Source organism: Mus musculus, chromosome 7, assembly GCF_000001635.26.
Source record: "Mus musculus strain C57BL/6J chromosome 7, GRCm38.p6 C57BL/6J".
NCBI lineage: Eukaryota > Metazoa > Chordata > Mammalia > Rodentia > Muridae > Mus > Mus musculus.
In genome coordinates this window covers 133,861,676-133,876,137 of record NC_000073.6, presented here as the reverse complement: position 1 = coordinate 133,876,137, position 14,462 = coordinate 133,861,676, and the positions used below count along the sequence as shown (strand labels likewise).

General features: G+C 46.4%; 1 protein-coding gene across 2 annotated transcripts in view; it reads right to left on the bottom strand.

The window, feature by feature from the left end:
* The window catches only part of Fank1 (fibronectin type 3 and ankyrin repeat domains 1), a 104,701-nt gene that overhangs the window by 5,399 nt on the left and 84,840 nt on the right, over window positions 1-14,462 (bottom strand). Inside the window, exons 3-6 of one of the 2 annotated variants that reach the window (NM_025850.2) lie at window positions 13,911-14,035; window positions 7,939-8,020; window positions 6,786-6,860; window positions 6,051-6,116 (exon numbers count right to left, since the gene is read on the bottom strand). In NM_025850.2, the coding sequence (NP_080126.1) occupies window positions 6,051-6,116; window positions 6,786-6,860; window positions 7,939-8,020; window positions 13,911-14,035 (348 nt within the window). The remainder of the gene's footprint in view (window positions 1-6,050; window positions 6,117-6,785; window positions 6,861-7,938; window positions 8,021-13,910; window positions 14,036-14,462) is intronic. The other variant, XM_006508120.3, reaches the window with a different exon arrangement.

The following is a 14,462-nucleotide window of genomic DNA, read 5'->3' as shown; positions in this document are numbered from 1 at the left end:
CCCCACGTGAGAACCACAGCACATGTGCACTGATAGATACATACACATGCACATACAAACACACACAAAATATTAAGGTGCTTTGAAAATTAATATTGGCTACAAGGGAGTATAAATTATCGGATTTTAAAATATCCACAAAATCTAGATTATATACAAAAGGGAGTCAGACTGTCAGCATTCATTATTAAACCAGTTCCTTGCTCTAAAACAAGATTGCTCAATTATTGCCACTCTCCTTTAGAGAGCAAAGTCTGGTTGGTCCATTCCAGCTGCTGAGAAGTTCCTCCTTGTAGACTGTCAATCAATATGGAATCATACACTTCTTTTGTGCACCTCATAATTGGTTAACTGGGATGGGCAGGGACCACGCCTGGGTCGTTTTAAGATGTTAGTGGGAACTGATATCGCCAGAGCATATGAATTTATTAACCTATAGATTATTTTCTAGTTGCCACGAGGAAAATAAAACTATACAGAGATCTCACTATCCCCACCACCATCAGAATCCAGCCTGGAATGGCCACCAGTAGAGACCTCCACAGCAGAGCCAGAAAAACAACACAAGCTCTAAAAGTTCCTAATGAAGATGGCACCCTATAATAGCCTTACCATGAAAACATGTTTACTGGAAATACAGGGTTAGGTGAGCAAGCCAGATGCTACCCTACTCCTGGGGAAGGTAAGAGAGAGGAACCCAGAACACAGCATGCTGGGAGTTCACTCAGATGTCACTGCTAGGAGGAGGAGGAGGGAAGGAGAATGGAAGAGAGACTGAAGGGAGAATGGAGAGAAGCATCGAGTGGAGGGAGAGAGGGATAGACGGGGCAAGGACAAAGAAGGAGAGAACTGAGAGGGGACAGGTCCTCAACAAAGAAAATGACGCCCGAGAGGCAGAAACACCAGGCACAGTGTGGGAGCACACACTGCATCAAGGACTTGCCTAGCCCCCACCACAAAGTGGCATCAGAAGGACAAGCAGAGACTGAGTGCCAATAACACCAGAGAACCGGGGAGGTGTACCCAAGTGTGTGGTGGCAGCTTGGCCACCATGATGACCTTGCCTTCAGGAGTGCACACTGAAGGTGACTGTGGAGCACACAGGGGTATGTGTGGGAGGGGTGTACAATAGGACAAATGCGTGCACCTGCTAGGGCTGGGTAGAGCATGGACAGACACCCTCCGTGTTACTCTTCCATCATTTCTAAATGTTTAGAAGTAGGAGAGAGCAGTCCCTAAGTGGCCACACAAGGACACTGGGACTACTTCAATCCCCTATCACCCTAATATGCCCTGACTGCAAAGTCTTAATTGCACTTCTGGCCACTTCCTGGGCCTAGAATGGAATCCCTGTGAGGGGCCACGGCCTGTCTGAGCTTTGTATTAGCACGTACTCAATGCCCTCTCCTTCTCCTCCCAGCTCCTGCCACCACCACCAACCCCCCACCCCCGTGTTTTTCCTCACATAAAATGGGAAAAATAGATGTTCAAATTTTCACTGACACACAGCAAACACTTCACCACTGAGAAGGACCCCAGCCATCGGCACTTAGCCCATGTATATTCCCAAATTTTGTGCATTGCGTCATGCCTCTAGTGATTCTGTCTGGAAATGTCCATTCTACTCCACTTTCATCGTCTTAATTTCTAAATATATAGGTGGTATTTTATGCAGCAAGACTAATTGCACTTCATGTGAACTAGTTAACGCTGTCTCCTGTACCCCATCTTTGTGTGACTTGATGATGTGCATGTGGGTGCCCTGCTCCCTGCACACTCCTCAGTGCTCCCTTAGACAGCCCCTAACTCTGTGCACTCTCCTTGGTTAGTGCCTCCCCACTTTTGTGCCCTGAGCATTACAGCTCAGATGAGGACTTCCTGCCTCCTAATGTCCTTCGTGACCTCTGACACTTAGTCCCCCATGCACTTGGCATGAGCTTTGCTGTTTGCTGGGATCTTTTTTTTTTTTTCTAATAGCCTATTTCTAGTACCTTCTCCATGGCTTTGTGGCGCCTCTGCCACCATATTAAGTTCTGTCTATCCTGTTTATCTGTTTCCAATCTCTTATACAGTACCACCTCTCTAATTAGTTTAACTCTTAAGGCATTTTAATATCTGTCCCCATAGTCTTTGACAGAGTTTTAGTGTCTATTACCGTCTATTTGTTCTCTCAGATAAATTACAATCGTTTTGGCGGGTTCCCTAGAATAATTCCATTTGAGGCTACATTCAATCTATATGCTAATTTGAGAAGACTGAGAAATGGCGCCACAGTCTTACCATTCTGAAGTACGGCACTTAGCTTGATTTTTTTAAATCTTTGGACCTCTCAGTACAGTTCTGTAGATGTATGGTTCCATCGGGTTTCTTTCCTTTGGGAATTTATTCTACTCTATGTTTAGATATTAACCAGTTAGTACCATTTTTTTAATAGTCTCAATATTTAGCCCTGGCTGGCCTAGAACTCAGAGAGATTCTCCTGCCTCTGCCACCCCAAGTGCTGAGATGAAAGGTTTTCAGATATTTTTAATCATCCTGCATCAGCCACATCAGTAAACCTCCTTATTAAGTTTCGAGTCTTTAGTGGTTGTCTTTCTTGAATTCTGCGGGCCAGGAGGAATCACACCTGTATCTCCTAAAATACTATCCAATCATGAAATAAAATATAAGTACATTTCTAGAGAGCCAGAACCCGTGTCTCACATGGCAATGTATTTACCCATCTATTGTCCACAATAACCCCATGGTTGCACAAGGAAGCCTACTGAGGTAGCTAGCTATGCAGGGTGTCATACTGTGTCCTTGAGGGACTGGGGTTTGACACCATGCTCTCTGCTGTCTGTGCTCCTCACTGCACCCCAGGTCCCAGCTCTTTGTAAACTCAGAAAGATTTACCAGTTCTAAGAAATGACATTGGAGAACTGTCTGATAAGTAAGTAAATAAATACAAAATGGTGTTGGACAGGACCACACACACACCTATCATCCCAGCTCATCCAGAGGCTAAGGTACAAGGAGTGTGAGTCCCAGATCAGCTTGGGCAATACACTGAGATCAACCCACTCTCCCTCTCAAAAAAGAATAACAAAGTAACAAGTGTTGTCACTTCCTGCTATTTCTGTGCCAGGCATTGCCCAAAGGCCGAGTCTGCGTGTGGTGTATGCTTGGGAGTCCTGCCCTAGCACTGTCTGCCTTACTCCCTTGAGAAGGGATGTCCCACTGAACCCGGAGCTAGGCTAACAGCCAATGATCCCTAGTCATCTTCCTGCCTCCACACGCCCCCACCACCATCCTGGGGTCAGAGGTGCACACACCCGTGCTGCCATTTCCCACAGGTGCTAAGGGTTGAGCTCCTTACCCTCTGGGCCACCTCTCTAGCCATAAAATACTTTTTTAAAATGATGCATTGTCTTGGTTAGGGTCTCTATTGCTATGACAGAACACCATGACCAAAAAATAAGCAGGGGAGGAAAGGGTTTATTTGGCTTACACCCCTGCAATAGTTCCTCACTGAAGGAAGCCAGAAGGCAGAACACTCAAGCAGGACAGGAACCTGGAGGCAGAAGCTGGGCAGAAGCCACAGAGGGGCGCTGCTTAGTAGCTTGTTCCTTGTTGGCTTGCTAGGCCTACTTTCTTGTAGAACCAAAACCCAGCAGCTCAGGGACAGCCCCACCCACAATGGGCTGGGCCCTCCCACATCAGTCACTAATTAAGAAAATGTCCTACAGGCTTGCCTGCAGCCTAGTCTTATGGAGGCACGTTCTTAATTGAGGCTTCCTCCTCTCAGATGGCTTTAGCTTGTGTCAGGTTGACATAAAGCTATCCAGCACTTGCATAGCCACTGTATATAGTGTTAGGTTTCTTAAGGACAAATTCCCTCAAGCAGTTCCTGAGCGTGGCTCACATACTCCATCCAGCACAGGCCCTGCACCCTCTTCGCTGTCCCCCTTCTTCCCTGCTTTGTCCTGCTTCTGCCTTCATGTAACTTATGCATAAGTGACTGTATGTATCTGTATTAACCCGAGAATCCACAAGTATGAAAGACCATGCAACCTTTGTCAGAACCTGGCTTATTTCACTTAATCTAGTGATACTTAGCTGTGCCCACTTCCCAGAAGGTGTCACTTCATTGTGCTTTATGGCTGACTAAATCTGCCCTGTGAGACATTTCTCCCTGTGTCCTTCTGCTGACAGACACCTATGCTGATTCTAGCTAACAAGCTGTCAAGTTGCACCAACCTCCCCCTTCACCTTCAGTCTACTAAGGAAGGATATTTTGTTGGAAACCATCTAATGGGAATTTCCTTAACTCCCTAATTACCTTTATGATTGGGAGAAAGGGGTTATAAATATAAGTACCTACAAATATGCAAAGAACCTGCCGCCATTTTTTTTCCAGCAGTGGGGATTGAACCCAGGGATTTGCACGTCTACGCAAACACTGAGCTGCGCCCAGCCCTTCTCGTATGCTAACAACAGTGTTGATGTTCTATGCAGCTTTCCAGCCTGTCTTTGCTGTAGAAACTCCAAGCTTAGCACTGACACATACGATATGAAGCTCACAGTCAGACAGCCACACAGGAACGTCCATGGAGCGAGCGCGTGAATGCATTTTCTCATTTTTTACACGGATAGTGTTCACTTAGATTTTCCACTTCTTGGGTTGATTCTAGTGACTTTAAGTTTCTCTAAAAAGCATCCATTCCAACACAATTATCCAATCTATTATGGAACAAAAGGCACCATTTTCTTTTCATTTTCAAATACTTGCTATAGTCATTTTTTCCCTTCCCAATATCCAATTTTATTTCTCTTTTCTTTGATGTACAGGACATTGGTTTATCATTAAGATTTTTCTTAAGAGATGACTTATATTTTTGCAACATGAAAATATTCTCACTCATCAGTTCCCAGGTCTCTTTTGATTCTTGCCTGTTTTCTACTTTCCTTATATTTTCTTTTATAAACTGGCATTATTCTTCCCAAGATCTTGGCCCAGTTGATCACTCAGTCCCAAATCGGTTTAAGACTCATTCAGAAAATAATTTAAAATTGTTGTCTAAATGTTATCTTCCACTGGAATGGAGCAGAGAGGCTTTCTGGCTGGAGAAAGCCACATTTTGAGTTATGGAGATGGCTTGGTGAGGAGCGTGTTTTCTGTGCAAGCTGAAGAGCCTGAGTTCAGATCTCTGACAGGCATGTAGAAAGCCATGTGTGACTGCAGGTACCTATTCATCACTAGTGGTGGAGGTAGAGTCAAAAGGCTCCCTGAAAGTCGCAGCCCAACCAGGCATCCCAGCTGAATCAGCAAGCCTGCAGCCAATGAGAGAGCTTGTCTCAAAAAGCAAGGTGGATGTCTCCTGTGACACCTTAAGCTAACTCAGGCTTTTGTGTGCTTTTACACTCACACCCATACAAATGTGCACCCACATACGTGCACACACAAAATATGGCATACGATCGGAGTCTATGAGTGCAGTGCCCAATCCTCTGTACTCCGTGTACCTTATGAAAGGCACTGTGTGTCATCCTGTCTGAGCCATGCGCTAAACATGGTGCCTAGCATGTAGTCATCATCAAATAAATGTTGACTCTGCTGAAATAGTTCAATCTAACTGCTACAACAGCTGGTACTGAAGTATTTCAAAATGCCCCTTCATCTGTCCATGAGTAGCTAGCTCTTCTTCTGACTCTTCCTGTAATCCCCCCAATTTGTGGTGGAAACCACAAAGCACTGCTTTACAAACGCCTAGCCCTTGAGCAGTAGAGGAAGTCTGGGATGTAGCAAAAGTCCCTCGCCCAGAGCTGGTGATGCCATTTCAACAGCTATGGGTTACTGAGCTGGAGAAGGCAGGGCAGGTTTATCTGATGAACAAAACCACAGATGAACAAGTCAGCCTTCGTCACCCCATCTTCCCAGGGAGCCCACTCACCTCTTGGGACTTTCCTGGTAAACTGGAGAAACTGCATAAGGCAAAAATCCCTCTGAGTACAGTCTAGTAACACAACAGCAACCATGCCCGCTCTCAGAGGTCCCTCCCAACTCTTACCTGTCCTTGCCACTTCCGTTCTTCAGATTCACATCTGTGCCATTGGAAACTAGGATCTTCACAAGCCTGAAGGAACACAGTTACCAGTGGTGAGCTAATGGCTTTGGGAACATGGCAACCCAATGAGAAGTAATACTCTGACATTCAAAGCATCCTGTGGCACCTTCCTCTCTGCCCATTCAGACACTGCTGAACAGGAAGCCCACTGATCCCCACTAAAAACAGGGTCCCAGTCTTGCGTGAGTCACACCCATCAGACCCATCTGTCCACATGGCACAAAGCGCTTGCGTCAGTTTTATGGCTGCTTTTAATATAGGATTAAACAGAAACCCTTAGTGAGAACATAGTTCTATTGTCTGTCAAAAAGGCATTGTTACAATTAAAATATAAGTATGATTGTAAAGTAAGATACCAGCACTTCTAGCCAGTCCTGTAGGACAGACAGTGGCAACCTCAAGAAGTAGTGTGCTCCCAAAGTGCCCTTCACTCACCTTTGGTTAAAGAAATTCGAATTCCAATCATCATCATGACTGTCCCTAAGATGTAGTCGATGTGCGGTGTGAGACTAAATACAAACTCACCTCGAGTTGCCTAACCCAACACAAGAACCTGAATGGAAGCCATTGCATGGGCTGGTTCCGGAAAGGGAAAAGCAGCTGCCGCTATGCTGGCTAGAGCCCTGTGGGGAGGGAGAAGCCCTGCTCCTCACTCAGGGGAGGAAGAGCCATCCATACCTGGTGTAACCTTTCTGAGCAGCAACCATGAGAGCGGTAAAGCCAAATTTGTTGGGCACGTCAATCATGACATGGCTTAAGGGAAACAGAGGAAAGAGACCATCAGTCGTGGCATAGATCCTGAAGTTGCCCACACTTTGCAGAGCTCATGGGGAGCAGAAATGGTTCATTTTACCAAAATGTCAGTTTCTCTTGGGCTACTACATTTTCCTGTCTTACCATGTCCTAATAGTTTTAAAGGTTCAAGTTTTCATAAAAATAAAACTAAAAAACATTGTCATTTCCCTTGAAACAGGAGCTCCCTTCCGTTGAATGGCTGCAACCAGCAAAGCCTCTATGGCACCAACTCAATTTCACCACCAGAGCAGACGTGGCTGGAACCCGGGCTTTCCCCTTGACTCCCCACTTTTCTACTGACTATGTATTCATGCTGTCCGGAGAAGAACACACATCTCATGTTGTCAGCCAGGGAGCTTGGCATTCTATAGAACCTTGTCATCAACTTACCAAACCAACCCCAGTTCAGAAACCAATGCCTTCTGAGGCACACAAAACCATGCTGCAAAAGAAATTCAATTACATCTCTATGTGGAAGGCAGCTTCAGGCATGATACCTGAAGCAGCCACTCACCCCCACACCCATCCCTGCGCATGCGCATCGCCCATCCCCGTACCCCCCCCTCCCCGTGCATGCGCGTCATCTCTAGCATCCTACACCAGCTTTCTAGTCTCCGAGGCAGCTGGTTTGCTTATTCCCAGGGTCACCAGTTATTACACGCAGGCATTTTGAACTGACCTGTACCAAATGCTGGGATAGATAATCAGAGGATAATAATTGCTTCTGGGGATAAAGCATGATGCCCAGACCACCCAGACCTGTAATTTCTTTTTATAGTTCTCATTAAGCAATCACAAACCATATCATTTACAAGGATCTCTAGGACTCCTTACTAACTAGACTTCACTACTGCATATCGGGCACCTGAGGTAAAGTAGGAGGTGCTTTTGAAGGTACTGGAGAATTTATTTAGGAAAAACAAAATAAAGCTGTACTGTGTATCGTCTGTGTACCTAGTGGGCACTGTGCTGGGTATCGTCTGTGTACCTAGTGGGCACTGGAAGAAAGACAGAAAAGCTGGCTGCGCTCTCTCACCCTCCTTCCAAAATTCGAAGCAGGAGATCTTCATCGTTCACACTGACAGCACGATGAAAGTGTTCGCTACTTATGGGCTCCCCTAAAGAAAGCAGACAGAGAGCAGTCATCCAAAAGCAGGGTGGGAGGTTCCATCTCACTCTTCCACCTGAGGCCTGGGTTCACCTTCACTTCCACAAAGGCTGTCCTGTCAGTAGGACTCACATGTCCTACTCAACAACTTCTTTCACTAGAAAAGACCTGTTCCTCACATGTTAAGAGAAACTTCAGACTGACCCAAAAAACCGGGACATCTTCAAGTTGTAAGGTATCTATCGCTTTGAGGGTGTTACCATTGGGATTCTCCTTCCCAATGTCTCCTGTGACCAAGGAAGCCCCAGTAACTGCCACAGCATACTGCCTTCTTTTACCCAGTGGCTAAACTGTCTCAATTGCCTTAGCTCCCTGAGCTTTGAGAGCAAATGAGTTTCATACCCACAGAGAGGTGGAGGGCATGTGAGAAGACCCTTAAAGGGAGACGGCAGGCTTCCAAGAGGGGAATGAGCCTAAGGAGACAAAAGCATCAGTGGGAAATTGAGAGGGCCAGTGGCTGACAGTGACACAGTGACAGGGGTATGGATGCCATCTGAGGGAGGGCAGGGGAGGGGGAACCACCAGGCTCAGCTTCCACACTGCTGGCCAGGGGAAGACAGTCTCTCCCAGCCACTAGTCTGTGGTTCCACTCCTCACACATCCCATGCCTTTCAACTTAGCATGGCTGAACTTAAAATTACATGAGGAATGTGGTGGTAAATGCCCAACACACCGCTGCTGTCTACTACGCCGCTCTGTAATGCTCTCACATCCCACCATGCACGGCACCCCGCCCACACTTGCAATGCCCACCTGACCTCAGAGTTCAGCTCCCGATCTGAGTAATATCAATAGATGATCGATCAGTAAAACTCATAGACTTTGCTAGGCACAGGGGTCTTTACTCAAGTTAAGATATTGTGATAAGCTTTCAAAGCCAAGAACCTGGCTAGCCCTGTTTGTCTAAGGAAAGTCTTGCCTAGCCATGGATTTCACTAAAGCAACCTGTGTGAGTCTCCACCCCTATGGGGGTTGCCTATCAAATATCCTGCATATCAGATATTTGCATGATAATTCATAACAGTAACAAAATCACAGCTATGGAGTAGCAACAAAATAACTTTATGGTTGGGGGCTGGGGGTCACCACAACATGAGGAACTGTATTACAGGGTCCTAGCACTAGGAAGGTTGAGAACCACTGAAGGAACTCAGAGCTGGAATGGCTTTATACTCTCAGGGACATTTGACAATGTCTAAAGACCTATGTTGTCACAACTCGGGAGATGCTACTGGTAACTTGCAGAGAAGGACCCAGAGTACTGCTTAGTAACCTATAACACACAGGACATCCCGCCATCACTCAGGACCTAACCAGAGCCAGTATGTCAACTGTGTCATGGTTGAAGTATCCAGCTACACTGAAGTGGACTCACTGATAGACCATTGTGTGATTCTCTGCACTTCAGGGGATTATCTAAGTAGACTGTGCTCCCTCCCTGCCTCCTTCCTACATAAGGGAGAGGAGCCCACAAGTAGCCTGTCACCTATAAAAGAGCCCAGTCACAGAGTCAAGCATGGAAGTGTTGAAAGTTCATTTGATTTCAACATAATCAAGTCTGAGTGATGCTAAACTGTCCAAGGTCACCAGTTAGGAGTATCATTATCAGAGCTCATGGCCAAGTCTCACCTAGGACCTTAATTTGATAGGCATTGAGGTAGCTGACTAATTTGGGGGTTGTTTCTATTCTTACTATGTTTTTAAGTACAGAATCTAAAACAAATGTAACTCTCCCTGCCCTCCCCAACAAGTGTCAAGTAAAAGTGAATGCCTAAAAGCTTCAGTGATTGGGGACTTGTGATATTCAGAGCAAGATCTGGAAGCACCTGCAGCATTCCCCCATTTCTCTACTGGCTACCTGCCCTCTACCTCACTGCCCTTCACCTCACTGCCCTTCACCTCACTGCCCTTCACCCCACTGCCCTTCACCTCACTGCACTGCACTCACTCCACTGTACTGATCTCCACATCACTGTACTGTGCTCCACCTCACTGCACTGTGCTCCACCTCACTGCACTACACTCCACCTCACTCCACTACACTCCACCTCACTGCACTGCACTCCACCTCACTGCACTATGCTCCACCTCACTGCACTGCACTCTACCTCACTGCACTGTGCTCCACCTCACTGCACTGCACTCCACCTCACTGCACTGTGCTCCACCTCACTCCACTCCACTCCACCTCACTCCACTTGCACTCCACCTCACTGCACTGCACTCCACCTCACTCCACTGTGCTCCACCTCACTGCACTGCACTCCACCTCACTCCACTGTGCTCCACCTCACTGCACTACACTCTACCTCACTGCACTGTGCTCCACCTCACTGCACTGTGCTCCACCTCACTGCACTGTGCTCCACCTCACTGCACTGTGCTCCACATCACTGCATTGTGCTCCACATCACTGCACTGTGCTCCACATCACTGCAGTGCACCTCACTGCAGTGCACTCCACTTCACTCTACTCCACCTCCCTGCACAGTAAGGCCTCCTGATAAAGGTGCTTCCTAGCATATCCTAACCAGAAAATGCTGTTGTACAAAGATATTAGAAAACAAAACAAGCTCATTTCACACTTATGAACTTGAGAGCTGTATGCAACAAAGATGTCTAGGGGTTATGACACAGCTAAAATAAATGTAGTGTCTATTCCTGACTATGCTAGGCATCTTCAGAGCGTCACATGGGATTCTGAGAACAAAGGGACCTCCTCACAAAGACAAAGGAAAGCAGTACCCGTTCTCATACACCACCTTACTGAGCCCCAGCAAAAAGAACCAAAAAAGCACTCGTCACTTATGAGAGTCCTTCTCAGCATTAGCTCAGTCAGTACTTCCCTGCTTCCAAGACGCTGTCCCAGGAGGATGGGGACAAACTGAGGATCCCACTAGACCCATGTGGATCGTCCCAGGAAAACCTTTTAAGGTGGCCTGGCAGTGCACCTCAGGGGCAAAGACACTTGCTACCTAAGCATGGAAACCTGAATGCCATCCCAAATTCCACCTGAAGGTGGACAAAGAGAATCAACTCCATAAAGCTGTCTTCTAACCTCTACATGCATGCTATCACACACACACACACACACACACACACACACACACACACATACATACACACACACACACACACACATACACACACACTCACACATACACACACACATACACACACACATACATACACATACACACACACACATACACACACACACATACACATACACACATACACACACACACATACACACATACACACATACACACACACATATACACATATACACATACACACACACATATACACACATACATACATACACATATACACACACACACATACACACACAAGTAATAATAATAGTAATAGTAATAATAATAATAGTTTTAAAAATAAAACCTGTGAGCTAGAATTTCACAAATATAGGACAGAATAAAAAGGCCTTTGCCTGCCACTTCTACTTCCTCCACAGGCAGGAGTCATGGAGATCAAAGAGGAAATTCCAGGGTGAGCAACATACTCCACTCCTCTAGCCAAGAGCTTTTCAAGACTCTGCAGGCCTGGCCAGGAGAATGGCCTCAATATGTGTGACTGAATGTAAAACAGGCTAGCATTGGCCTTGGTAAGTCTGGATTCCTCTGAGTGGTGTGACTGCAAGCATCATATTGAGGATGCTCTAGGGGTGTCCATCTGAGTTAGATGCAGTGCACTCAGTGGGCACCCCTTGGGGGATGGGTAGGGTGGACTTTGAGAAGCCGTCTTACTCTACTTTGGGGTCACTTAGCTGCAGATAAGCACATGAGTATGACACTGGATAACACCTTCCTTGGTGGAATTTGGGTCTTTATTAAAAGCAGTGAATAAATCAGGGACTCATTGGAGAAGATATTTGCCAATTAACAAGTAGCAGCTGTTTTTCTTTCTTTTTAAGGGTCTGACTGATTAAAATTGCATGCTTCATTTAAACAAGAGCCTCGTGTACATTACCTGGGAAGGGGAAAAAAAAAAGGCTGAGCATCCTTTATTCAAACAAAGCGCAGGCTTTTGTGATTCATTAAAACACTCTCAAACTGAATGCAAATCATCAGCCCACAGAAGCATTTTTGCTTGCTCTGTATAATGTGAGCATTCTCAATTCTCTGCTTAGCATCTCTGCCTCCTTAAGAGAGTCTACACTGAGCAAGATAGAATAAGGGAACAGCAGTCTATCAGCAGTTGTTTGCCTCCAACAAAGATGACACCAATCCCTCCACGGAGCATAGCCCATGGGGCAAAGAGGATACCAATCCCTCCACGGTGCGTAGTCCATGGGGCTGGCAGAGAAGCAGTCAGGTGCATTGTTTGCATATATATATATATATATATATATATATATATATATATATATATATGTATGTATGTATATATATATATATATATATATGCACATACATATATACACACATATACACACCACATAACATACACACACACACACCACACCACACATATACACACCAACACACGCACATGTGAGTGCACAATCACCACCAGCATGTTCCTCTCCTCTGAGAGGTCTAATTACCTACAAAAACCATAGAACTATCATGGCAAATTCCTAGGCCAGATGTCTGCAGCTGCTTCTCTGAAGTCAGCTGGGTAAGAAGAAGCACACTTAGCCACAGGCACGTTCCTTGTCAGCTGATCTGCAAGGTCAGCCTGGCCTCTACCCTCTCTGTGAACTCTGGCTTAGGTGTGTGACTCAGCGGATAGTAGGTCTCTTGGAGTCCATCAAAGCTGATTGCAGAACCAGCTGTGTGCACCTCTCCAGCTGGCCTTGGGTGGACTCATCCAGTTGGTGAGAGATGCATCTGTCCCCACCCAAGACAGGAGAGGGAGCCTGCCCTAACGAAGTGCATCTCTTTTCCTGCTCCCACTTCTACCACTGAATCTCAATCATCTACGCACCAGTCCTGCCAGGAGAGATAGCTGACCCACACCCCTCCATCTGGGAGCCTACAATGTAGGTGGGGGTAAAAGGAAGAGCAAATATGTAAAGCAGAATGGATGAAGTGCTGGGCCTGCCTCAAAATGGGAGGAGCCTGTGCAGGGGAAGGAGAAACCTGCACAAGAACCAGCCCTGAGTCAACTGTGCCTGTGGAGCATGTGCGGTGGGCTGACAAGGAGTCTGGGTAGTCCAGTGAGAAACACAGGTGAAGCTCCCCCATCCCCCCTACCACCCCCACTTTAACTAACTCCCCTCCCGGTCTGTTCATCCAGAGCCGGGCTCCTCTTGTCTTCATTGTAACCAAAGGACCAACAGGGGAGCTCAAAATCTGAATCATTTTCAGTCACGTGGAGGGCATGATGGCAGGCCACAGAACACAGGTGGTCAGAGGCAGTGTGGCTACCCTCCCTGACCACCTCTGTGGAGGACTGCCTCCCTGGAGCTGGGAAAATATTGATCATGTTTTTCTTCAGTTTCAGTACCCAAGGAACCAGAAGTATGTGGCAGACAGGACACACACATGCATGGAAGCCGTGTACAGTCGACACACATGAGAAGACAACACTCAGCCCATCCCTGCTGGCCCACTTCCTAAGAAAGATAGCTCCTACCCTGTGCCAAATGCCCATGGACAGGACAGTCCCGGCACCAAGCCAGCTCTCCCAATTCAGAAGAGCATATCTGGTCTTCCTTGTGCCATGCTGATAGGAGGCGTTACCACAGACCTCACAAATGGAGCGCTTTCTGCTTCCAGTGAGGCCTAGGAGAAAGCAGTCAGTTTTTACCTCTGAACTGCTTTGCGTTTTTCATATCTCTAAGAAGTAAGCATAGAGCAGAGTGTACTCACGGGTCGTAGCCACCGAGACGACTGGGCTGTACTCATATTCTCCAGAGGGGCTGGTGACCTTCAGTCGAAATTTGTATAGTGTCCTTGGTTCTAGGCCTTCAACCACATGCCTTGTTGCATAACCCCTGGACAGATGGAGACAAACAAGGATGCCTCTGACCACCTTGCTCTTTTCCTAGTTTTATATCATTTCCTGACAGTGATGCCTGCCTGGTGTTGTGTCTGAGGATGGAATGTTTTATATGTATTCACAATCTTCCACTGACAATGCAAGTGAAATTTTTGGCTTGGGGAGGGTTTCACAAAGAAAATCTTTTCATGTGTACAGCAGGTTTTCAGTTTTATACAGTGTAGCTTTTGCCTTGCCTACATGCCAGGTCACCTAGGCAGCATTTCCCAAGAGCAGGTAACAACAGGTAGAATCGACTTATAAATGTTTCCACTGAATAAATCAGTATCAATCTGATCCTGCTTTATTGAATTCCTTGAGAAAAATGGACAGGTCACAGATCCATACCTTTGTGACATGCCACCTCTTTTTCCCATCTGGAC